This window comes from Lineus longissimus, chromosome 8 (genome assembly GCF_910592395.1).
Source record: "Lineus longissimus chromosome 8, tnLinLong1.2, whole genome shotgun sequence".
In the NCBI taxonomy this organism is placed as follows: Eukaryota; Metazoa; Nemertea; class Pilidiophora; order Heteronemertea; family Lineidae; genus Lineus; species Lineus longissimus.
Genome location: NC_088315.1, coordinates 1,501,892 through 1,529,353, shown reverse-complemented (window position 1 = coordinate 1,529,353; position 27,462 = coordinate 1,501,892). Strand labels below are relative to the sequence as shown.

The following is a 27,462-nucleotide window of genomic DNA, read 5'->3' as shown; positions in this document are numbered from 1 at the left end:
CATGTTGAAAGGTAGCAGAATTTGAATTTAAAAAATCAGTCATTGGGTGCTTATTTCTACCGTTCTGCCATTGGAATGCTCATTGTAACCCGTTACAGCCCGATAGTGGTTAATGTTCATCTCAATCTCTGCCCCAAGAGCATTCACTGCACTAATCACTAATTCATGACTCCGCCATTCAAAATAAATCTGCAGAAAAAGCCACAAATTGCGCGCTTAATTTCATTACCGACAAAAAATGGAACAGTGCGCAGCACATTCCGTCGTGGCGCATGACGCATGAATCACTACATGTAGAGTTATTGCCAGATGCGAGATTTAGAGTGATTGCGAGATGTGATTTAAAATGGCTAGGCTTTTGTCACGTTGAAGTATCTTCTCCGATATTCGACAAGAGTGTGCTGAAATTTGCCATCAGTCTTCTCACCGGAAGTTCCGAGATCGGACGAGAACAACGTCCGTCTTGGAGAGGCCATCGTGAACAATAGTTAAACTATTGGAATATAATCAAATACAGTAGCCAAAATGTTGGCTTCCAACACTGGTTCATAAATAAATTGCCTTGTCAAACGTTTTTTTAATCAACTTAAAAAAAGTAGTATGCTATGTTTATGCTCTGAGATGGGCACGCGAGGTTAAGTAAATGAACTTTATCAAATGGTTCGATGGCTCGGTGCGCAGGTGGTCCATGCCTCCATCCGTCCATTGGGACTGTCTAGCCAAGTACGTCGAAATACTAAGAGGGAACTTAACTTTATTGCATAAAACATTCTAAAGTTGTAACTTACGATTATTTTTTCTTCAAACTAAGATTCACTGATCTTTGCTCTTCGAAAACCGCATCCACGGCAAAAGTAATTAATGAAATGTTAACGCAGATAACACGTAAGAAAGAAGCGATTGTTCGGCCAGTTAAAACCGGCGAATGACAAGAAAGAACAGTCGAAGTGTTACAGAAATATCGCTACGAGATTACTTTAAATCGCATTGATATCATAATCAGATTTCATTTCAGTTTAAAGCCAGCATTGGTCTGTGCTTCCGATAAACTCTTTGAAATTCATCGATGTCATATTTTCAACTTCACGGTGAATCAAGTTCTCTTCGAGAGATTGGCTACGACCCGCTTTAGAAGTCTTACATCTATTTACCAGCAACCATGGTTATGAAAGCCGGTGCTTTTGAAGGCGGTATGCCATCTCCTACGATGTTTGCCCGTTCTTTGGGTTTAGTACACATCGTTATTATTTGGTTTTATATTCAATATCTTATGACTGAAGATCGCCTCCGAGGAATCCTAGCGTGAAGTCAACCGATACAGAGGCAGCGCGGAGGCTGGGAGCGCGATATGTTGGAAGCGGCGCGCAGTGGTTGATGTCTGCACTGATTCTTATGGCCAGGAATCTGCTTTCCTATTAACTTGTTCCGGTGTCAACGCCTTTCTTCAAACTTTATTCTGTAACCTACTTTTAAACATTGATGCTGCTACAAGGCTGTTTTGAGTTCTACGCAACAAATCTTGGTTTTATTGATTATACGCAACATCATTTGCGTTCCAGCAGCTTTTTCACTCGGAGTTTCCTTGGTATTTCAGGAATCCTTGCTATTTGACGTGATTAGAGGAAAAATGTACAAGAAGTTCATTTCATTTTTATTGCAGTAAGCTAATGATCAAATCAAAATCTTATTGATAAAAGAAATATCATCCATCCCTCTTGAATATGTCAGACAGCAGAAATGCCTATATTTGTTCCGGGACTAATACGGAAAGACCGGTGAACAGTTATTAAAAAATTAATCGATTGCGACCACAGGTCATCTTGTACCTTGCGCCGAAATGTGAGATACGCATGCGCAAGCCGTCTCGCGGGAATACCGTATTCCATTAGCTTGCGGTTAATTATTTCAAAATAGATGCCGGGATTCCCTACGGAATGAGGTATTAGAGTGTGCCGATGGTTTTAGCCACATGATCCATATCGAGTCTATGTCGTAATGTGTTTCTGGGTGATGGGATGTTGTGGAGACAAAGGAAGGGGATGCCACGGTCGAGGCGCCTGTGGTTCGTTTGATGGATTTTTCATCTTTTTTCTGAGTGGTCAATGGATGTAAAACTAATAGGTTGTGATGTAGAAAATTTATATCAGTAATGAGTGGAGAAGATGTCACTACAGTGTTTATACATGAGGCAAGGTGTATGTACCAGACTCCGACCAACTCCAAAGTAACCAATAGGATACTCTTGTTTCACCTATCCAAGAACTAATCAACCGGTCTTAGATCCTTGAAACTTAAGCATGTCCCTCTCTGGGCACTAACACTTAATGAAACCGCATGTGTGCATGTATGTTCACCATCCACTCACATCATTACTTCATGTGACCAAACCCCCAAACCCTGGCAGAGCACTTTATCAGACGATCAGAGCCCAAACCAATATTCCATCCCGGCTACAAATCACCCATATATATCTTAATAACGCTGCCAGTGACCGAGGCAGAATAGAATAGACTTACAATTTACGGCGGCAAAAAGAGGTTGTATAATCAATTGATTATGTGCTTTTGACCATTTCTTATGGCCTCGCCTTAAAACTCCTCTGCCATATCAGACGATTGGCCACGTGGACTTCCCAGACATGTCATGACACTATCTAACCCGCCAACTACAAGATCATTACAATGACTAACTCGACATCAGCTTGTCAGGTCTTACGAACATGACCACTGCCGCTGGTCCAGCCAGATACCAAGGGCGTAATTACTTCTGTTGTACACTAAGAACTCACCCGAGCAGAAGATGACAGCCCAATGCATCGCCATCAGTTAGATGTTGTTTTGAATATTGTGGGGTAGTTGGCAACCGGGGTATTTTTTCTATCAATCAAACCGACACCAGTGATTGATCTAGTTTGATAGACCGAGCGGGTCAAAATTGAAAGTTGTTTTGATAGACAACACGATTGTGAACCAACAACTACATAACGATGGTGCTCAGATGGTTACAAAGTTTTTGCTAGAAACTCTTTTGCTGCAGTTCGAATGTCAGATGTTACAGTCAGCAATGTGAAAGGCTGGTTCAAGTGGTGACACAATTCGGAAGAATGTATTGATGTAAACATACCCGAGCCTGGACATGCTAATGCAAGAGCTATGAGATGGCTACTGGATTGCTTGAGGGACCAACCTGAGGCATTACGAATTCGCCACAGAGAGTACCCACCCAGAGAGCTAATGTAAGAAACAGTTCAAGCTAGCCTGCATCATAATGAAAGAGGTTGACTTTGATGTGTTTTTGTTGATTGACAAAGTGCAGACGAGACTGACGCGACTGACTTGCATACTGATTTCATCTCATGCTCCGGCGGATGCGGTCATTCACGCTGGAGATGCCATCCCAGACCTTCGGCGCGATTGTCATATTGGCGGTTGAATCATTGGGACAGAAGATATTGACAAAGGGGCGAACTCAAGAGACATACCTTTGTTTGATATTTCTGGGTCAGCGTGCGGGACATGCCGTTGTTGACAGGTCTCTAGGACGGATGTGGTCCTTCCACAAGAGATTACACCTAAGACCTTCGTCATATTTGTAGCTGAATCATTGTCATGACTGCGTGGTTTTTCTGGGTCAGAAAGGAGCTCTAGATTTCAGAATACCTTTGAATAGAGCAGGTGAATCTTCATTAGAAAGGGTTTGCCAGATTCACTCACGAGCACACACGTTACATTGGCGTTCTTTTTGAATCATACAAGTCTGGATAAAGATGCTACGCAGTTAGGAACCTTGAGTTTAAAACGATTTTTAACTTCGTGCTCGATGTAATCTGAAAATATTTTATAGAAATTGACATCAAAGAAGTTGACGAAAATCAGTAAAGTAATCGCTATGGGAAATCTTATACCTGGCATCATGTTATTTTAATCCGTTTAGCATATTTTCGTAAGGTTCCTTTCAGATAGTTTTTTTACTAGTTTCTGTGATAGATTGTATGGTTCAGAAATCATTTTGGATATCGCTATGAGTTCATGGCATAAGCTTAAACGAAAGTTGTGTTTCTTATCAAATCGTAGGATTAAGACTATCCTTTGACGATATAACGACAGCAAAGTCAGAACAAGAACACCGATAAAATCATAATGTTGCAGTCTCCTATCGCCCCTAATGGATCAAAGATGCTATCGATAAAGTAGAAGTTGTTCATGTCATTCTAATATCTTTTCTTCTTAACATAATCGCGTAACAGACTTTAGACTCATAGCAGGCCAAAGGGATTCAGTGTCTCCGTCAATTTTATCAAGTTACCATATAGAAGGATATAATGAAACTGTCCTTCGTTAATGCCACCAACAGATGAACCGTAATGACAATACAGCTTTATACCTTTCAAATCTATAACACTTGAGTTTTTACCTAAGGAAATGCAATTTCTAAGCAAAGCAACCAACCATTTGAAAGTGACCTTCAAAAGTACCGCTATATGCCTATTTGGGAACCAGAAGAACGAATGTCACCATTGGTGACATGGTTGTCCCTATTGTGTTCTCTGAAAGAAAGAAACAATAGAAACCGTCCTGGTAAACATTCCATATATTTCTTTATATAACGTGTACATAAACCCAACCATTGCAAATGTCAAAAATTGGAATGGGTATAGCTTGCCTCAGGGAATCGGCTTCAATTGAAGTGACAAGCATGTGGTTTTATTAGCCTCAGAAGAAGACGGCAACATAAAACGCGCAGCCAAGAAAAATATCCCTATGAAGTGCCTTTGTTCTCTTTCGCATTGTATAGGCTGAGGAAAGTGAAGCTATCAAGATTATTTGGGACTTTCAACGACACTCTTTTCCTCGTTTTTGTTTACCTAGGGTAAAGTTACTTCTTGATAAAGTTTTTTGTAATCATTCAGCAGCACAAATGAAGGATCATAACAGCAGTATGTCCTTGTCATTCGAAACTGTGAATATGGCATGTTGTCCCAGCAGAAGTACGAGTCTTTGTTCACAAGCTATTACACCAGTAACAAGCTAACACTTGTTATCGCTGAGATTATCTTGCGATTCTGTGAGATGACAGTACACTTTGTTTAATCAGGGGCTGCACACCAACGGCATTTCTGGTCGAGGCAGATTGATGATCACAGATACCATACTAGACAAATGTACTTTCAAAAACTAAGGTCGAATGTTACAAATGATGGGTATGTGCGTTGGCAATTGGAATGCCTGTTTAGTTTGAGATCTGATTTAGCTGAGCATCCCAAAGAAGATTACCCATCCAGGCTCAATTCACACATCGCCCATTCAATCTACTGTCCAATTTGTACAATTCACTGGAGATACTGCAAAAAATACCAATGTGGTTTGAACGTGTTGTATTGAAATCTTATCAGGTTCTTGAGATTATCGTGATCTTGTAACGAAACACTGCCTGCCCAAAGTCTCCCAGGACAAAAAAGTCCATCCGGAAATACGCCCGTTTTATGGGAGTTCCGTCCGTATTGTCGCAAATCAGTATGGGCACGGTAGAGACGTTTACAAAGGAAAAGTGTTATCAAATGGAATGTCAAACATGACAGACACAGAGATGAAAGATTTTGTTTTTATTCTGAGGGGAATTCCCTGTCCGTACTCTGATAATACATTGAGAACTGACGTTTCTCAAAATCCCGACTCGCCTTCATTTATCAGAAGTGTGTCTCTGTGAGGACTAGCAATATTGTTAGACGTCAATGGTGATTGATGAGATGCCAAAGATCCTTGTCTTCTCAAAAGATCTATCGAAGGAAAACCATTGTTTTATATGAGTTACTATTTTCCAATGCCACAGGAATGGGAAAAAATGATTTATTGTGAGTGTGTGTGTTTGGTCTTATTAAGATGGCAGAGTTTGGCAATTGTGGCTTCGAAGTAATAACAGAAGTCAATAGACAAATGGCTGGGGGTGAAATATACAATGACCTAATGGCTTGACTTTTATAGAATTGAACCATGCTGCTTAGGAGATGAGAGTGACATAAGCAACACAAAAAAGACAAACAAATATGTTCAACATTGCTTATAATCGTTACATTTTTCAGATAAAGGATAATTAACAGCCTGGGTGAAATTACATGTAAGAAATATGAATAAAACCATAGGAGCCAAGACTAAAATCATCGGATAGCTGTCCAATAATTCGACAGACCAATTCGTACACCACAAATGCACAATACAACGATAGAACATAATGATGTAGTGTACATAAGCACGTTAATGTACTATAATGGAGATAGTATACTTGGATGCCAATAAGTCTCATTGACTTTATTTATATTTTATCAGACTAACATTGACATGGAGCATGGCATAATGGAAGGCACTCAGAATATCCCATTTGATAGACCATCAAGCTACATTAAACTACAAGCACCATCAGAATGACTCGGTGATTAAACTTCAACGGGGAATTTGATAGGGCAAACTTTACGTTGGGCGTGTTAAACTCCAATTATAAACTGGTACGTTTAACCGTGAGTTGAATTAATTGGTATCCCGTAAAACTACCTTGCCAAGAAGCACTAATGTAGCGTTAATCAGCTAATAATGGTAAATAGTCTTAAAGTAGCAAAGTACTGAACGAAAATCTCCACTGTTGGTCATTAGTAAGTATTAACGGCATGCATCATTTTAAAGTTGAACTACATTCCCTAGTTTCGGTACTGATATTCGTAGTTTAAGATGATGGGGGGCTGCATGGCACATGGCAGGACAAGAGTGTACAAATAATGTCGAACATACTTGTGCTCCTTCACAAGATGCCATTTATGCTAGACAACGCAGCCAGATATGTAAACATTGTACGCAAATTAAAGGTTCTGGCGTACTTTGGTGCACAATGTACTTGTAAACATGTGTTGGACAAAATGGCAATGACAGGATTACCAGAAAGGACCCTGAGGACCATTAACCTAGCCTGAGACTGGCGTACACTCTTGCTCCGTCTGACCCCCATTAGTCGAGAGTTACACCCCTGGATATCTCAAGATGACGATTACACCTCAGCGTTGACATGTTAATGGTAAAGCTGCGAATGTTTCTCAGGTTGTCCATAAGTACTTTCTATATCCAATATCCCTCACTGCAGACTTGCAAGAAACAATGATACTGTTCCACATTATACGCTGGATAAGATATTCTAAAAGTTCGTGTCTTTTTCAGCGTTCTTTAAGCGGTCGTGGTCTTTTCACAACTTGTGGTGTAGAAGTGAGTAACGGTGATCGGTAAAGTGAGTTGTACCCTGTTTTATGCAAACTGCTCTAGAAACGAATGTCAAATTACGTATGCTCGTATGACGTTCGTCATCTTTGTGATAGAATGGCATTGTGTGTGTGTATTTTCCCAATATGTGGGTTAAAACATGCACTTGTCACACGAATAAATGATCATTTCCTTAAATGCACCGTGCCATCAGAGTCATCCTGAATGGATTCAGAGTCCGAGGAAGTTTACTACTCAGCTATCGGAAGCACTCTAGAGGAAATGGCATAAAGTACACTTAGCAAAATGCTCCGAGAGCTTCAAGCTAGCTTAGAGGAGAATCAAGTAGAGAAGTTGTGAGACCTTGGTATGTCAGTAATATCAGTAACTGTTATTAACGAGAGGCTACTTAAACTAGCCACTTTGACAAAAGCATGACACAGTAACCGTTTGGTTTTAACTATAAGGTAGCACCTTATCAATGACATTACAAGACAAATAGGACAAAGGACACGATAGTATACCTGCCTCGTTTTTTGTTGGTGACAACATGTGATTGTCAACCTCCAACAAGCATTGGTGGTTCAGTGGTAGAATTCTCGCCTGCCACGCGGGAGGCCCGGGTTCGATTCCCGGCCAATGCATGTAATTTTTTTCTAGTAAGATGAGGATCATGTGTTTATTTTGTTTTCAAAAGTGCTGTTTCGTCATATTTTGATTAATTATCAATACGACAAGTTAGCTCATCATGGTCTCTTTGTGTGCATTATATCAACGCATGCATTCACATGGACTTTTTTACTATTTGTTGGAAGACAACCGCCCCGCAGAGACATTGTGACACACACAGTGAATTTCCATTCTAACAACATTACTAAAAGCACCACTGAATGTTTCATATGCTTTTGAACGTCATTTCAAGTATCAGTTTCATCTTGTGAATCGGAAGAGCATCAAAAAACGGATGTGTTGTTTAAACTACTAAGACATGTATATAAAACATCCGATGTTCATGTTCCGTACTTGTGTACAAGTATATTGACAACTAGCGGAGGTGATGTCAAAAGGCAAATTGTCGATATACACAAGGTTATTCTGATGAAAATGTGTCATGTTTGTATACTTCATTATCACCGCAGGCGATACAAAGCATCCAGTTTGTTGAAAGAAAAACGTTTAATCAAAATAACATCTAGATTATTGGTTATTTGTGTCCACAACATCCAACGTCGATAGACTCAGTACATAAAGGGAGCAGTAAATCATACAAAAGCACTCATGAATGGTTTGTCCTGGTTTCTCTCCTTGAATGCGCACCAATAATGATGACGTAACGTATTGTAAGTATTCATTATCAGTTCCTGGCTGGAAGGCAGGGTGAACACATGCTTTATGTGCTCGCTCCTGTGTATACCATGTGTATACGTCGTCGGCCTTCGGTGTACAGGTATGCATATACTTGAACATAAATTTCCAAATGGATTTCCGATTGTGTCGTTGAATTTTTGTGATATGTTGGGCACGATGAATTGTCCTCGTAATTCTTAGTGATATATTGAACATGCTTGTTCTCGTGAATGTTAGTGATATACAAGCGTATGCTTGTGCATCTATAAAGGGGGCTGCGTCTCTCGCGGCTTCCTCTCGCAGGTATACAGGGCACGGGGCAATTTAGACTAACAGTTGTGTCATACCTAACAGTGCAAGCTGCTGAACAAACGTCCAATGATCTTTTGAACAGATTCCAATAATCATCTGTAAACAGACACAGCCAGACTTATCCGCTGATGCATTTTTAACGAGGGTTGCGTCAAGTTTCCTCTGGTATGTATGTTCGTGGAGCAACACGTAACTCTGTTGACGTGCCCTTGCACACTCCACACTACAATACACTTTCTACCGGATAGGACTGTGCATGCAGATCTGGATGCTCATTTTGTGGTTTTACGCAAGAGTGTGTTAGGTGGAAGAACTTTTTGACTTCCCGGTTGCCTTTCGGTCACTAAGGGACGACTCTCGATAACGCTACGAGGTGCATGCTTGTGTTGGTTTTTCACAAGCTTATATGCTGACATCAGCGTATTTTGCCAGAATTTTTAGAATGGTCCTGGCTCGGATATGGACGGTTTTGTACATGAGAATGCCAATGGTTTTAAAATAGTGTTACCCAAATGATAAGTTTTTTTTGCACAAAAGGTAGTGAATATGCCTTCAGGTTTCAGACTGCCATCAATTCTGTTTGTGTCAGGTCCATTACCGATATGGAAGGATCATCGCAGTGCCTAATAATGATAGAATAACTGTTTTTATGTTCTAAATACATTAAGGAAATCAATGAATCAATAAAAAAGTACAATTACATATCTCTACAAAATGAACCAATTTGACGGAAGTTAGTACAAATTGGTAATGCGTTTCCTATCATCAGATCATTGATTGCGTACATCGGTTCAGCTTCTGGCAGTGTGAGATGAATTCTTGTCGTAAGTTCGACTCAGAAACTTCCAGAAGGTGATTATGCTATTGTTGTACGCTGATAAGAATAGTTACAAGATATTTCTGTAAGAAAATGTCTTTCAGTGCTATCAGCGAATTTGGTTATTTGATTATCATTGTCAAAATACTGAGAGAAATTGCAGTTCTATTGTCAACTTACTTTGTTCACCGATGATCAAAGAAGCGGACAACACAGTACAAATGGCCAAAAATGAACAGCATCCAGACAATTTGTTTTTTGTTATGTTCTTTTTTTATTCGCCACCGAATCAATCCTGCTGAATAAGTGCAAAATGCAAAACATCTTGAAAACATTCTCAATCTTTGTTTTCCGTTCACTGAACGAAATTCAACAAGAATACCAAGAACATTTACATCCCTTTGGGCACCCCGTAGACACAAACAGTTGTGTTTAATTCGATTCCTAGATTAAACCCTTGATTAGGCATCCCACCTAGCTACAAACGATGAGTTCTCGCGAATGCCTAATCACGTTAAGCAGTTAAGGTAATTCAAAAGCAGTTCAGGCTAGTTTGGTCACGGTTACAAAACTTTCGTGACGAGGGTGACAATGTAGGTACCAAACATCCTCCAGCGCTAGCAGAGGTCAAGGTCATGTTGACATTAGGAAATTAACACGACGCACTTTATTATGTAACGGCTACTTTGCAATCAAATTTGAAAAATATTTTAGTTTACTTATACAAGAATAGCTAAAGACTCGTCTTATTTATTCATATGTGGTCATACGAAGTGCAAACTTACGGCAACCATGAATGATCTTTGGATTTAGTTTTGCCGCGTAATGTTACTTTCTTAAATCAGGTGCAGTTGTACCCAATATCGAGTAATGGTCGCGTGACAAGCCTGGTGCACATATTCGCGATCATTGCTACTTAATCTATGTTCGGCACGCCAAATTGAATTAATTACCTGATTTATTGATGAGAAACCTAATGCGATGAATTATTGCAGTGCACGAATGAAACATTTACAGACCTTGGACGACTTCAAATGCGCGAGAGGTTGGGATTGGTTGGGATTGGTCACGCGAACAGTGGACGTATAAAAGTTCACTAGCTCTTTTGTAATCAACGATATTGTTAATTAAAATCCGTGCACAAGAGATTGATTAAACTTAAGTTGAACATGATGTCGTTCTACCCCTAACATAAAGATGACTAAAAAATCGTTTTGCAATGTGTGCTATAGGTAATCACTGCATGATGAAGTAAGTCACTACGCAAAGTTTTTTCCAAAAAGGTGGAAGTAGCATGAAAGGTTTTATGTATTACTATTCAAAAGACAGAAATATGAGCTATTCCTAAGATTTTATGTATATCACTATTCAAAAGACAGAAATATGAGCTATTCCTGAGCACGTATAATTGCCTGTGTTCATTTGAGAAATCTGGGAAACGGCATGCAGGTACATCATGTATATCCTGTCGTGACGAATCAGCAGCCGGAAGGAAGTATTTTTGAATAATTTCTTGTAAAATTTGCATGAAAAAGTTGACCGGACTGGGATGTTGCTGCAAGCAAAATATTCGACCGCGACATATTGAATGCAAAGCCAATGGACATCATAATGTGGTCTCCATTCCTAACACTAAACAGGGAAATAATTATCTCCCGGCGGTCATAAAAACGGATAAAGTTGAATTAATCACCCTCTACATGTCCATTAAGACAGATGACTATCCAAAACACGCCTGGCGCCGCACATATTGATATGCACATGGTTATTGGTGCGATTGGTGCGATTGGTGAGTGCGCAGTCAGTGACTGTCTGGACAGTGTCGGGGGGGGGGGGGGGTCAGTGAGTCTTATTGAACCGTTCGTTATCACAGAAAAGGAGTTGTCAATTTGTATTCATGCCCGTAGCTAGCTTCGGGAGGCAACAGCACTTTTTGCATTTGTTCTGCCAAAATTATGTTCCAAAACATGTTTTCGTGGCGAATGGGGACACTTGCTCCGTCAGATCTTTTTGCTACGACCCTAGTCGTTTGTATAGTTATACGATGATGTACGGCATGATGCCCTTTAAGCGATGGGATGTTACTTTCTTGATGTTGAAAAAACACACACACGTAACCGATTTTTAGTCCTTCACGTTGCGCATAGAAAACGGCCAATATTGTCTCGAACCTGAAAGAAGAAGCTCAATGCCTCCATCATGGCATCCATGAATGTCACACCCATATCGCATCACTCGCTCGCATCCAAAGAGGAAAGCCCCTAATCTCCTTATAATGGATAACTTACTGCAGCCCAGGATAAACTGCAAACTAATTGAAATTGATCTTGGTGCTTTTATGATGGCCCGTCAGACCTGAGTAAATGGTTGATAAGAAACTGACAAATGAATAGAAATTTATGAGGCTGTTTCTATCTCCTCCGGATGAGGTGGGAGCGGAGTGTGTGTGGCGTGGTCGCGATGACATTTCGAGACGACCTGATCGCATACATATTAGGATAGGTACAAAAAGGTTAGACTGCAGGGCAGGGTTAGAGGTTGATTGTAATATTTGAGGTCGTAGAAGGTCGAGGAGGGAATTTGCCTACTTCCCTGCTCTTTGTTGTCATTTCTCCTAACTTTTCAGGTGATGGTTGTCGTCAATAAGACAATTAGAACTACAGGTGCATTGTTCAGTAACGGTTACCGAGGATGCACAGTCTTTTCAGATCAGAAAGAACCTTTTCTCGGCTATTTGGCAGCCATTTTAGGTTTTAGCGGCCATCTTGAATTTGGATATATCCTGAAAGCCCAGATGCGAGTTTCGGGATGTTGAGAAAACCTTGACTTAAAATGATACCTTTTTCTTGGCTGGAGCCTGACAACACGAATGAAGAACGCAGATGAATATGTATTTGAATTGTATCTAATTTTCACCAAGTTCCAGAGTTAATCACTTGTCCGTCGTGTTTCTGTGGCCAAATGATATATAATCCGTGTCTGTTACAAGCGAGATAGGCCAAGTCCAGCCATGAGATGCCAAGGCACGTCGCGTTTTAATATACAGCCCGTCAGCCAATCAACTTGGCGCATCCGCCACGGTTAAGGCGACTTTTATATCAACTGTCTGACATGACAAGATTGTGGTACGTCGGCTTAGCCTGTGGCACTCGGGTGCTCGCCACAGAAATAATATTATTTGGTAAATCCCTCATATAGACTGTGGAAAGTGCAAGGTCATGGATAGTGCTGACTTTTGTCAAAGTATTGGTGAAGTCGGAACAAGTGTATGATTTAACCAAATGAATTGAACAGAATTAGTCTTCAAAGGAAAAATGAAAGTGCATATGAATTTCTGTAGGATACTGTGTTCAAAAGAAGATGACAGCATGGTGAATGGCTTCATTGCTTTAACATGCTGGTTCACGATAAAAAACTCGTATATTTTTACCCAGACCTAGTCCTGTTATGCTTAGCTCCGGATCCTGGTCTAAACTATCTGAAAGCATGATATGTCTGATTATCTATCACCAGAGATTGGAAATACGATATCTCAGCAATGATTGATAAATGTAACAAAGATGCCAGCATCCCTACCAACTACGATACTCGGGCACTGAATGCATTGGCAGTTACTTGTAGCTGAATTGCAAAGGAATGTTAGGATAACTAGCATTGACCCTCTGGTCAATCCCACCCCCATCCAGCGGGGACAGTCACATAATATCATTACACGCACATCATGAATACTTAAAGAAGTTTCTTATAACTTCAATCGGCCGGAGAGTGCGCTTACACAAATTTAGTCATTGTTTTCTTAGATTACGAAGTTTGACCAGAAATCTCGTAATCAAAGCTAACAAATACCCCCAAGATGTTGAATTAACTATCGATTTGGAGAAGATGGAAATCTCTACATACCAAACAAACTGTGTTTGTTGTACTGCAATACAAAGGTTGCAGTATTGCTCTGCTTCTGAGTTAGATCCCTTGTGATTTCATCTGATACGACCAATTCAATCCTCATGAAGACACAACTCAAATATGCAGCCTTGCGATTTTAAAACCCTTAGACAGTTTTTCTGAATTTTAGTTTTTTTGCTAAAAAACCTCTGTGAGGTGCATATTTGTGTTGCCTTGGTTGACATCCCTTTCAAAGTTTATCAAAACCGTAAATTATAAATTTCTAAAAGTATACCCTCAATTCCTGGGCAGTTAGTTTGTGAATCTGGTGGAAGATCTAATTCAGTTTCTTATAAGAAGGTTCTTCTGAGATTCCTCCAAGCTGGTAGTATTAGACTTTATTCAGTTTCTTACATGATATCCAAAGATACCGGTGTATGATCTTATCTGCATTTTCTAGTACAAAAACGGCTTCGATCTGGATGAGCGGTCACAGAAAGAAGATGCTATGATATAAATGTAACATCCTGGAGTGAACGTAAATTGAAGTCTCATTCTTGCGGCCTGAGCAGATACCTGCATTATCAACCAGATACTTCATAAGAATTTTATCGTCATTGAGGTGGTAATACCTCCACCCGAATGAGCACCAGGGCGTATAAGTGTTGTCGGGCGTTGATTTATTTATGGTCAGCTTGTTGTAAAACATGTCGCGGGTAATGAAGAAGAATGGAGGAGAAGCTGGCAATATCTATATTAATTCCCTGTCTAAGCTGTCTTTCTTTCGAACAGGATTCGGTTTTTCTTATTACACTCACATACTACAAACAATCTTGCATTTGATTCCACTCGTCACTAGAAATGAACTTTTCTTGAATATTTCTGGAACCATTTGGTTGAAAGAAAACCTTCGGTCGAGATATAGGTTATTATGTAGTTGAATAAAATGTCGTCGAGATGGTCTGTAAATTCGCTGAAGGGTTTGAAAATGAAATTTTAGAAAAGTGACGAGCCCGATAGACAACTTTTGGATTTTAGTGTCTATGTTACCACTGCTTACCACTGCTTTACCTTAGACATGAAGGTTCAACTCGATCGATCGACGACGACGATGACGATGACGATGATGACGAGGACGTTGCAAATGTAATAAAATTCCTATTTATGGAATCCCACATGAAGCAAATCTGTTGAAGGGTTAGAATGAATGGTAACCGCTAAGTGATCACTCGCTATGGACGGCGAGTACCGTTCTCCGAGCCCATTCTTCATCTCAATGTCTGAAGTGATCTAGACGCCGCTCAGTTTCCCATTAGCCACAAGAAACTGGTAATAGAATTAGAGGACCTCACTGTAGCTTTAATCTCGCCTTTCCATAATTAGTTTTGCTCATTTCTTATGAACACAGATTTCGGCTGCTCCAGTCCTATTCTGAGCTCGCCTTAAGGTGCTGGGCGTGACGTCATAGGTCAGTATGGCGTGGACGGGTGTGGACGAAATGGTACTTTAAGGTGTACTTTAGAAGCTCGAAGCCAGCGAAGATGGAAGGTATATTTCTCTCTCGATGACATGGTATTTTGAGTGTGTTCCAATGACCAATCATTCCTAGGTTCGCCCAGAGGTAGAGTGAAGGGATACTATACCATGAGTCGGCATAGTTATGACATAAACTGAAGAACACTGGTCATTCAAAGTGATTATTGGACAATATGACAAACTCCTTTCCCGTGAACATTCACGCAACTCGTTCCTGCATCTATCTCTATCAGACAGCGCCAAAGGTTAGAATACTATTGCCATTCTTCTGCAAACTTTTGTTGCAAACAACAAAAATACAGACATCTAACGCTTTTTTTATTTCAGAAAGTTTCAGACGAACGGATTCCATCGCCGCCTTCGTCCATCCACGGCGTCCTCGGCGACCAAAGATAGTGGGCTGGAGATCCATAGAAGAACTAATTACATTAGGGGACTTGGATGTCTTTGATGTCAGCAATCTGATTCATTAATAATTCTGACCTTTTCCTCTGTCAAAGATAGTTGTGCCCTTTTCAAACGAATGGCTTCCATTGTGATGCCTGGGGATACACAAATGAACAATTCCAGATGGGAACTTTTATATTTTCTGCGCATCCTGAGAAGTTTTCAGAAGTCAAACTGGGTTACCATGGCAGTGTTGGATGGCTGTGTTCACGGAGAACAATGGCTAGTGACGTGTTAACGTTGCCCGGGGGTTGATGACATTTCTTATCTGGGAAAGCAGGACAATGCAGACGAAAAGCAGGCCTGGAAATGGTGGCCGATGACTTCACTTTCCTATAGGCTTTTATGTTCTGATGAGTTATCCATGGCAACTTGCTGAAACTGATGTACCTTAGATGGAACAAATACATACTCAGTTTACGTTTAGATATTAATTATGTGTTCCTGTTTGCAATACCTTGACATCAGTGTCTTACAGTTCGCCAGTAATAATGCAACTGCTTTCGTGTCTTGTGTCGTTGTATCGTTTCACTGACTTCAAATAAGAGTTTTGTCTATGACCAGTCATGACATGCACGCACCACTGTAAGATAGTCATATTCCGATAGCTGCAAAACTAACAATGTTAGTAGGCCCACAAATGGTATATTTCGATAGAGGTTATCGATTATTTTGAATTTCAATACGTCACATGCAACCTCCGATCGACTCACTTGAGTGAGTTGCAACAGTACTGGGTCAATCACCACCTCGCGAACCAAGATCGTAGTTGATGTAGTACTTCAAACAAAGCCAAAGTGTTAGCTTTTAACAATCAAATTATACTGCCGCGTCTGTTTCAAAAAGACAAGTGCATATTTGGAGGGAAATTAGACTTAGTCAATAACCTTCGATTATTTTAGAGATAGCCAATGCCAGTAAAAGGTAATATCGCTGGAGGGGTAAAAAAGCTAGCGAAAAGCGAGCAGTAGTTCTGATAATGCTCAAAATATCCTGTAAACAATCATTGATACAATTAGTTTTTACCCTTTTCAGCCGTCGGCAGAGTTTTTGTTTTTGATATATACATGTATTCGACTTTGTTGTGCTGAAAAACTTAATCATTTGCTAGGATGTATGATTGACCCGGAGGAAATAAAATCAACATCACCTCGCTATCACAACAATGGCAGGTAAAGGAAATCGACTTTTGTAAGGCATTTGATCGTCATATCACTGAGACTTAGACTTAGTCATTGAGTAGAGATGACAGAAACTCAACATTAACTTACTGTGTCTGCTGTTTTCAGAAGATGTGGGATGGTGATGAGAATTAGTTCAGTATTCAGTGATCATGAGTCGTCGAACAGAAAAATGACAGTCTGATAATGCTGCTTATTTTAGGTGTTTTTAGATGATTTTAGATGGTGCTTATATTTGACTAGGTTTTTTTCTGGATCATGCACAAGTCCCCTGTTATGATTTTCATCAGCTTAAAGTACTTTGTCATCCGCTGCTGTAAGTTGCCTGTCTTTACCATCAAGAGGAATTGCACAAACTGATGCCATAATCAATACAATACAAATTCTCAGAAGTCGTTCCATAATCAAGAACTTTTGACTGATTACTGTGCTTCAGCTAATGTCATATCTTTGAACAGCCTATCATTGAGCTCTGCCTAAGCACGTAATTACCCATCTTTTCTTATCAATAATAGACAATTCGCCTCAAGGCGTTACCCGAGATATCTCACCCAATTATCGAAACGAAACATGTTATGATGTCAATGTCAATGTCCTGTGCATAACATAGAGTATTTGTAATCTTGCTGAAGGCATTTATACCTACAAACAACTTTGTTCGACACTTAGTCTTCTCAATTTACAAATTTCTTCGCGAGTTATGCTGAGGAACAAAATCGTACGATGTTCGGAAAAAAAGTAGGAAAACTACAGAAAAACTAGTTTCCGAGACCAGTTTTGGATCGAGCAAAAGGGAGTGCAATTCCATTGTTTTTACGAACATCCCAGCTTTGTACATTTTTAGTACTGAAAAGGAAACTGCACAGTTCCAAACATTTTAAGCTCCGTCAACCTTCATTAGAACAGGGAGATGAAATTGCTGATTATTACTTTCTCATAATGCCGTTTTGAGCAAAACGTTTGCAAAACAAACTGTCTTCTGCCTTCTTTCTTGGCATGCATAGACATTACCACTAACGGTTCTGAGTAATCGTCGGTATGGTATATCATGATGCACGTTGTACATGTCAAACGCAAGAACAATTTCATCAACAAACCCACCACGTTGATAGCGTTTCTATGACGAGTCCCGTGACAAAACCATAAAACAATATCAACATCAATAACATTTCTGATGTTAACGAACTCCGGAATTGTCGACCACTTTTCAGGTGAATAGAGCCATTTTTGTAGCAGAAACAATATTTACTGACGCATGCGTAGACCTTGATGCAGCCATTGTCTGTGTTCCCTCGACCAGGAGTAATTTGCTGACGCATGCGTAACCGTTGACAGTGCAGAAAATTCGATGTAAATATTATCTCGCCTTTTATTGGTTGATTCTATTCCTCTATAACTGACCATCATGGAACATGTAAAGCGAAACTTGGACCATACACCAGCCAGTGATATTTATGACTACCATTGTCTGTAGAAGTCATTTGTTCTAAACTAATCCCGATTGGTTTCAGAGGGATTTCTAGTCAGCAAATTGCGTGACTAGTTTCACTTTTGTTCGTTGCTGGCACCTGGTACCTTTGGTAATTAAGTCAAATTGACATACACTATGGTGGATGTATTTGGAATGGGTGGAAAAGCAGTTCTTAGAAGATTAAGAGGTTGTCGAGACTGGTTCATCAAGTCTGTTACATCAGTGACCTTAACCCTCCGTGACATCATTCGGCTAATGTCTTTAGACATGAAATGAATGGTCGGTGGAGTACCAAAAGCCTACCGATGATAATGCTGAAGGAACCAAACTAAAGGCTTAGTGATGGTCACCAAACCAATGCATCCTTGTTCAGGCATGTAAGGGAGTGCTGTTGCCTGAAAAGCAACTGATAACCTTATGAACGTGAGAGAAGAGGCCTTGTGATAATCACCTGACCTTATAAAAGTGAAAAGGGAGTATATGTTATAGAATTCAATTCAAATGGCAGTGATTAAAGCTGTTTGTATCATGTTGGACCGTAAATTAGCGATTTTAGGTTTGAGGTACCCATTTGAATGAAACAAATTGACTTCTTTAACCTTATTGACACTTACCAGTCATCAAACAGCCCTCTAATTGACTGACGGGAGCGAGTAAATACAATAGTGCGTGTCAGGAATACACCAGAAGAACCTGACCTGCCTTTGTCATCATCGTTTTGTATAACGAAGCCCCGACGGTTTCCATGTTAAAAATCATAGTCTCAAATGATAAATCCATCGACACTAATGAAAGAAAATTGTATATTGCCTTGCCAACTACAATATATAGACTTTCCTTCTTAATGAAATCTAAAATTGATGTTTCTCACGCTTTTTGATATGAATATTGGCTTTTGAAATTGAGGTATGATGATGGTGCCAACTGATTCACCTCTAATTATACTGATAGATTTTTCCCCTTTACGCTAACTGAGAATGTTGTTACACTGACTCGATTCGTCTCTGATAACATCTTCACAGGTTAACGGGTCATAATATTTAGCCCTTGGTCTAATTAAAATCTGACACTGCAAGTGAAATAAATTTATGCGGACGTCTTACGCCAATTTTTAATAAAGTGTAGCTCGAATAAGCAAAAAGGAGCGTTATTGTAACAAGTGATGATATTTGACTGTGACATTTTTATACCATCATTATATTTTTCATGTCACATAACATGGATTTTGAAATCTGAGGTACAATCGATGAAACTGTGTAATAAATGGAACATGTTCGGATGATAAGTAAGCAGAAATCCCACTTACGTGATTGAGACTATTTCTGGAATGGCAGTAAGCGATGTAACGCTATTTCTGCAGTTCTGTGTAATATAATGAGAGACCTACTTGTTTTGATTTGTTTACATTGAAGAACATCATTATATTTTTACATGGAAAACATTCAACTCTGCAAGTCCAAATTTTTTTTTCATTTAATTTTTTTTCTCCTCAAATTGAAGAACATCATCAGTCCCAAAAATATTTTGACTTTGAAAAAATTCAAATCTGAAAGATGAACAAAATTTTAAGTCCAAATATTTTTTTCACTTTATTTTTTTGGCTCAAACTGAAGAACATCATCAGGATTAATAGAGAATCATTCGTGTTAACAAAGCATCTCAGAAGAGTTACCTCATGTAGCTGAATACATGGCTCTGTTTACTGATGCTCTATCCGAGTACTAAAGAGGTCCGTTTCGCAATTATAAGTTTTCTACACTGTAGGGCGTATTGATACTGTAACATTGGATGAATGCAAAATGAAAAGTTCTCCAGTCATATAGATTGATTTCGAACCGTGATCTTGAAACGTTGAACTTTCACTAAAACGAGCCTGATCACATTCAACAGAAAAGTGTCTACTCAGCAAGATGAAAATGACTCCCCAGCTAACACGTTCGTTGAATAACCGATCCAATTCTCCAGACAGTATTTTAATCGCTATTAAGGTTTGAAATATCTTCGAAAGTAACCCTTATCTTGCACAAAGGAACGCATTTGAAAACTTATACTCGCGGCATTCGCTCAAACTTTTCTGGATAAGATAATGTTCAGTGGGGTTTCTTTAAGGGTTTTTAGATTGATAATGTTACCATAACCAGAATTAAGTTGGTTGTAGACACGCTTCGAAAAAAGGTTTCCAGTGTGTTTTTAACGGGCAGATATATCCTTTTCAGACATAAAACCATAAAGGAATTTACACAGCATTAGAATTATAGTTTAATACTTCTAAAGGACTGGGTTTTTTTGGGTTCCTCGATAACTTTAAAGGGTATTTGCTGCACGCTAAAATGACTTTTAAGGTTTTATAGAAAATCGAAAAGTGTTCCAAGTCATTAGTTGCCCGTGAAAAACTCCGCTTTGGCTGGAAAATCTTTTTCAGAGGATTTTCAATTTGCTGAAAAAAGCCTTTACAAGTGCATACTCGTGTTGACCAAAACTTTTCAAGTTTTTTCAAACACTCGAAAACCTTTATATAACTTTGCGCATTAAATAGATCTTTAGTTACTTGTATCTCAACAACACTACGTGCTATCTTTACTCAAACCAATAAGTCAACATGATTGGCCTGTTAGAGCATCATTCGAATACTGAACATGTTTATAGTAATAAGGAATGCTATCAAGAAAATTATATATGTAACCATCCGCCCGGTTGAGATAACTTCGTGATAACTGCAAAAAAGTTTAATTTGTATTCCAATTGCCATGAAAACTGTTTTTATATGTTTGAGTTTGTTGATAAATCCGTATCTAGTGATTTATTACATGTTGGTCCCAAATGGACTTCCATAAATAGAAAGAAACTTACCGTTTAAATGTAACCTTGGCCAACTGGGCCATATCCTTGGCGGGGGTTATAACCCTATCCGTAAGGTTAGCGAAACCTCCAAACGGCATCTTCATTGAAGTGTTTTAGCTTTCGTCAAAGAACCATAGATCCCAATAATAAGCAAGTCCTGGAAAACGCGAACGAAACAGAGTAAGAATTAGTTTACACTGTATGAAAGAGACCCGCACCTCGTGGACTCGGAACGCGCAACTAGCCGCAGAGCGTCACTAGTGAGGGACGCTAAGCTATTCATACGCTAGCCAAAGCTGCATTAAATATTCATTCTCCCAATGCTATGGCGCAAAGGATGTGAAACTGCTAATGTACATGGAGTTTTAGCGCCAGCCCTTGGTTGTTTATTCCGTAATTCACTGGAGAGGGCTCAGTCTCTCTCGGGTCCATTAGTCGATTGAACAATTGCACTCTTGGCCGAGGGTTCCATGCTTTATTCGCACTAATGGTACAAGTTTTTATAATAATTCACAGCTGATCTGCAATATGGTTCAACCGAACTACCGCATTCTAATTTCCTGTATCATGGCAGAGGAAAAAAGAACACATTTTTTGCTAGGGGACAACACTTAAGTTTAAAATCAAACGTATTAGGCCGGCACAAAAAAAAAGTATAAAAGGTCAGATTTGTTTCTTGGCGTACACGCTTACCACAATCTTACTAAAATAAGAACGTTAATTTTGCGAGTATATTTTACCCTTTATGACTTTGACGGAACTTTCTTTACAATGTCAAACATCTTCTTCTTAAGTTTCTAGTCGGAAGTCGTGGTTAAATCGATTTCTTACCTTGTACCGCTTGGAAAAAAATAGCGGATTCAACCATACTGCAAATCTTCTCTGTTCGGCCGATCTGTTGTGGTCAAGGCTGTCGATGTTGCCGTATTCTGATTCTAAGCATGTCCGCTAGCCTAAACGGGTAACAAGCAGATTTCCTGGTTATTTCAGCTCGGAAGACAACCACATCTCATAATCTTCCTTCTTTTTCATGTATCAACAGGTTTGGGCCTCAGATGTAGCGTGGACGTCAGTACCGGCGTAACCTCATTTTACTCCTGACCGTTAGGCCGGGTCATCCCACCCACGAGCGATGTGGCATGGACGTCAGTACCGACTTGACCTCATTATACAACTCACGAGCGACAGTACCGACGTGACCTCATTATACAACACTGACCGTTAGGCCGATCATCTCGTCCACGAGCGATGTGGCATGGACGTCAGTACCGACGTGACCTCATTATACAACTGACCGTAAGGCCGGTCATCTCGTCCACGAGTCATGTGGCATTGACGATAGCACCTGCATGAACTCATTATACTTCGACTGTTAGGCCGGTCATCCCACCCCGAGCGATGTGGCATGGACGTCAATACCGGAATGACCTTATTATACTTCGACCGTAAGGCCGGTCATCTCGTCCACGAGTCATGTGGCATTGGCGACAGTACCGGCATGAAAACATTATACCCCGACCGTTATGCCGTTATGCCCATCCACGAGCGATGTGGCATGGGCGTCGTCAGTACCTGCTTGACCACATTATATTCCTGACCGTTAGGCCGGTCATCTCACCCTAATGCATCTAAATTGCATGTCTACTTCCCTGGCACAGTCGGACCATCCTGTCCACTCTCGCCTTGCCTCCTCTTCCCATCCACTTCAAGCTGGGTTAGAATGCCATATCCCGTCTTCCAATTACCCCCTCAGCGATAAAGGCTGCACTGGCCAGCTTTGGTAATATCTAAAAGATATTAGATTTATGTTGGTCGGCTGAGAGCTGAGGAGATAAGATGGCAGAATGTGCATGTATGGGGTTCTCTGCCTTTATGGCTCCTGACTAATTACAATAGCAGCTTCTACCTGAATCTCATCAGAAACGCGTATTGTCGCAGTAACCCTTTTATGTCCAGTCAGTGGCAGTTTTGCAGAAGTGGCTCAATCTTAATACACATGGTACCATTATTCTTTCCCATTGGTACCATCACTGCTCATTGCGAGCTTTCCAACAAATGGCCATGTCAATAGGTATCGACATGGACCCAACTGTGTGTACGAGAAGGCAGCGGTTTTGATAATTCTTTTTTGTCAGCATCTAAAACCACCCAGGACAGTAGATTTTGTAATCAGTCCTCAGCGATTAAGGTCGTACAGAGGCAATTTTTGTTAAAAGCAAAATAATATTATTTTTGGCTGTAGAAGTATATAAGGTTCATCCAATGACTTGCGACGAAAAGAGCTCGAGGATAACTTATTGGCTATACAACACCTCCAGCGTCCTGTTACATATTTTTTTACACTGCAAAACCATGATACTGAGCAAACTGCTCTCTATACGATAAAGTGTTACTGGGACACCAACATGCCGATTTCACACTCGCTTCGACACACGATATCTGTTCTTTGCCACTGCATCATTAATCATATAATTACCATTACACAATTAACGCGATATGCATTAATTGACACGCTGTGCTCTCTTGCAAAGTCGTGAATAGTGATTATACAGTTGAGCGTGGTTTAGGTGGGCCAATACTGATGCTATACTGGATTCTGCTAGTGAAAGTCGGTCCAATCATTATAACTGACTCAAAATCGAGAATTCCTTGGATGAAAAATATCAATATGTTCGAAGGTCACTCAGAGTCGCCAGGTTCCAAAATGCCATTTTTCATCGTTTTTTATTTAGCGAAAAATCGTAATGGATTAAGTATAAGCCACTGGGCCCACAAATATTGGACCCTGATTCCTATCATATGAAAATTGTTTGATGATACAAAATCATAATAACTAGATGTGGCAGTAACCAGAGTATAAAGACAATATTCTTTCTGTGAGTAACCGAATAAGCAATCTGTATACCTTATGAATCGATGGCGCACCTCAATCAGTGCGCGGTGCGCGATCGATCGGGAAGAGCCATTGGGTCGGAAAGCTATTGGGCGGTACCAGCGGAGCCACAACATCATATTGAAAAGGAGATTACGGGTAATCCCTCGGCGCAGTTCCATCTTTGAAGACGGAGAACACGATGAGATTTCTTTGTGTATCTCGGGGTCGCCTGATGGACTGATACAGCATCTTCGCGTTCCTTTATGATTAGTTAAGGTCGCATTGATTTCACCAGGTCGAGGACGCAGGGAGGAAGAATACTGCGTCTGTACCAGCAGAATCACTCCACACCCCTTAACACCTTAGTGATATCACCACGGATACAGTTTAGATCGTGAATATACAGATCGCATAAGTCTTTCTTCATCAGCTTAAAGCTTAACTGAAAGTGCATTAATGATGCTTAGTGAAGACATTAGCTCGAATGAAGCCAGCGATAACCGTTAATTGAATATGGATTCATACAGGCAATTGTGAGTGACAGATACGTCGAAAGCATTTCATATTTGTGGCGTTTAGTTTTTATTCGGCGCGTGATATTCTGTTACAATCCGTCTCTGAAATGCAGGTTTCTAGTCTAGCTGCAATCCTGAATCACCTCACTTGGTTCATTTACAAAATTATGAATGAAATGAATTCTGAGACACCTAGATTGCAACTAGTCTTTGTGTTATACGAAGGTCCTCGGTCTGGGTTTTTCGAAATAATTTGGTCGGGCCTAAAGAAATCATGTACCCACTACCTCCAAGCGCACGTACTGTGATATCAAACCAATGCAATCTCTCAAAGTGAAATTCACTCCGGATTGTTGTCCTTTAGTCGATGTTATTGGCAATTCTGATTAGTGTGGACAATAGCTGATATACTTGGAGCCGGAGAATGATCGGGGAACCGATAATTGTAGGTGACAGCCAGTTCGCTTTGTTACTTTCACTGTGTTGAAGGAAACGCTAGACTTGGTGTTGGTTTCTTTAAACCACTCGTCAGCGGGGCCAACACGAAAAACGTGATTGTTCCTTTGTTTAAACTTTGCTGGTGGTAACTGCAAAGACCCTGGCTGTAAAGTGAAATTAGATTAGACTTGGCTGGTTAATGTGGAAGGGATAGTTTACCCCGTGGTGAGAACGTCCGGGAGCGAAAATCGTTTGGTGGAAGAAGAGCGCAATCCAATACCTTTAGTTTCTGTTGCCATTCCGTAGCCATTTACATTAACTCCATAGGTCATTGAATAATATGTCGGGACTTATTCTGTAGGGTGACTTCATTACTTCCACACTTGAATGCCGCTGCGTACTAGATGCATTTCTCTCGGCCTGGCTTCACGCTGAGATGCCACGGCACGCCCGCGGGCGGCTTAAGGCGGCGGCCGCGCGTGATCCACCAAGACATTCCCGGCAAATTATGGGTAAGACCTGCGATGTGATTTGTCTCAGTCGCTAACCTAACTCCATTAGATGATTAACTGCCAAAGAGGATTATGTATCCGAAGACATTTGCTAATCTTGTAAAGCGATGTGCAAAGGAGCACTTTTTCCTCGCTTATTCGTTTCTCAGCAGTGACCTGGGGGAATGTTCCACCAATGTCTATATACATGTACTGTTATTATTACTGTTATCATGTACTGTTATATCGGTATTGGTTGTCTCACCTAACACCTCTTGGGTGGAGCTCTCAGTTTGCCCCAAACCTCGCTTATGCCGCCTCGGTTTTGACCTACATTTTAGCTCTTCCCTCCTGTGTTAAGTGAGACAATCTATACCCCGAGTTTAGAATCCAATTCCTGAAGTATAGAACTTTGCTAGTTAAGAAGCGAGATGAAATATTGCCGCAATATGAATAAATGATACTCTGTCCTGAACAAGAGGTGAGCTAGATCTGATTGATGCTAAAGCGAAATATCGATATCAATACTAATTAACCATTTATTCGTCTAAATATCACGAAAAGACATCTTGGACATGTTTTCAAAATATCAACATATTTTGAAAATTTTCTTGATGACGTGGAAGACAATGTCAGTCTGAGTACTGAACCAAGATTTGGGGTGACAACATCAAAGTCTCGTTGATCGAGAGGGAATATCGTTTTCGTGATATTTTGAAGAATTACTGCCAAACCAGAATTGATATAAAAATTTCGCTTTAGCATCTATCAGATTATGTATCTATCATCAATATCCCGCATTTTCAGTGATATATCACGCACAGTTTGCGGATGCAGACCACTTTAAAAATACCTTGTACCCAGGTCTTCCAGGCTTTTCAGTCCTATACATTCATGCTCGTGGATGGTCTTATGGGCCCTGGATCCAAGGCCCCTTTTTGAGTTTGATGGCAGAATTTTGCAAAAATTTACCAAATGTTTGAAAAACCATAAAGCGGTTGGAATTGTGAGCTGATTTTTGCATGCAGCATCCGTACGACATCAACAACTACATTGGCAGTGTTTTATTGGTTTTGACATGTCTAGATATCAATTATGACAATATATCATTTTGGGTCATTTTTGGATGGATTTTCAGGGCAAACACGAGCGACGCTAAGATGTTGAAATTTTTTGAACGTAATGATAGATACATAGGAGTGTTCGTTTAAAAGGATGCAATGACTTTTCACCTTTTCTGAGAAGATAAAAGGGAATTCGCGATTGCTACCAAATGTCAAAGGGTTAATGTACATGTAACCTCCTTTCTTTGGTATTACAAGATTGATAAATGTGCTCATCACAAGTTGCCTTCAGTCTCCTGTACTTTCCAAAAAAGACGTGTATAGAAAGTGTATGAGATTCCAGTCTTCAAGGGCTGAACCATCTACAATCATCGCATCAGATAAACACACACAAAGTAATCAGGCTGGAACTCCCTTATGGGCTTAGCAAGATGGCGGATCAAGATGGCGCACGAAATCCGGTCCTATTTTGTCTCGTTTTGCTGTGACAATGAGCTCACCTTCTCAGGTTCCAGCGAAGAGGAGAAGACGGGTAAATCCCCTGTAATGCTCTTTGTCATTCCTTTAGTGATCTCGGGGCCTAAGTCTCTCATCACGAACTCATTACGAGAGGATAATAGATTCTAGTGGCAGGGTGTTAGTCAGGTGACGGGCATGGGTCCTGGGTGACGGGATGTCGCATTCTGATAGGACATTGTGGGCGGTAGTAACATGACTAAGAATTTCATATTCTCTTGATTTTTATCTCCGAATTGATACAAAGAGGACAAACTACTGTACTATAATTTGTGGCTTCAGCTTTAAATATGATGGTGTTATTTTTAGACAGATTGTCTGCCCCGTGGCCGGGCCTTCTGAACGACATCCCTTGAAATGGTAGAGAAGTGACGGGGTTACATACTCAAGCGTATAACAACCAAACCTGAGGCAAAACAAAAGTCAAAGAAGACGAAGCCGTGTAAAGGCTCGGTCGTAATTTTACAGATATTTTACACTAGAAAGGATTC

The 27,462-nt window shown here is 40.2% G+C and overlaps 1 protein-coding gene and 1 non-coding gene across 2 annotated transcripts in view; one reads left to right on the top strand and one right to left on the bottom strand.

Moving 5' to 3' along the window:
- The window catches only part of LOC135492300 (vesicular glutamate transporter 1-like), an 87,334-nt gene extending 66,043 nt beyond the window's left edge, over window positions 1–21,291 (bottom strand). Inside the window, exon 1 of the mRNA XM_064778674.1 lies at window positions 21,082–21,291. Within this exon, the coding sequence (XP_064634744.1) occupies window positions 21,082–21,176 (95 nt within the window). The 5' untranslated portion in view covers window positions 21,177–21,291. The remainder of the gene's footprint in view (window positions 1–21,081) is intronic.
- Window positions 7,812–7,882, top strand: Trnag-gcc (transfer RNA glycine (anticodon GCC)). The gene has a single exon. It is a non-coding gene; the product is annotated as a tRNA-Gly (tRNA).
- Window positions 21,292–27,462: the final 6,171 nt, after the last annotated feature.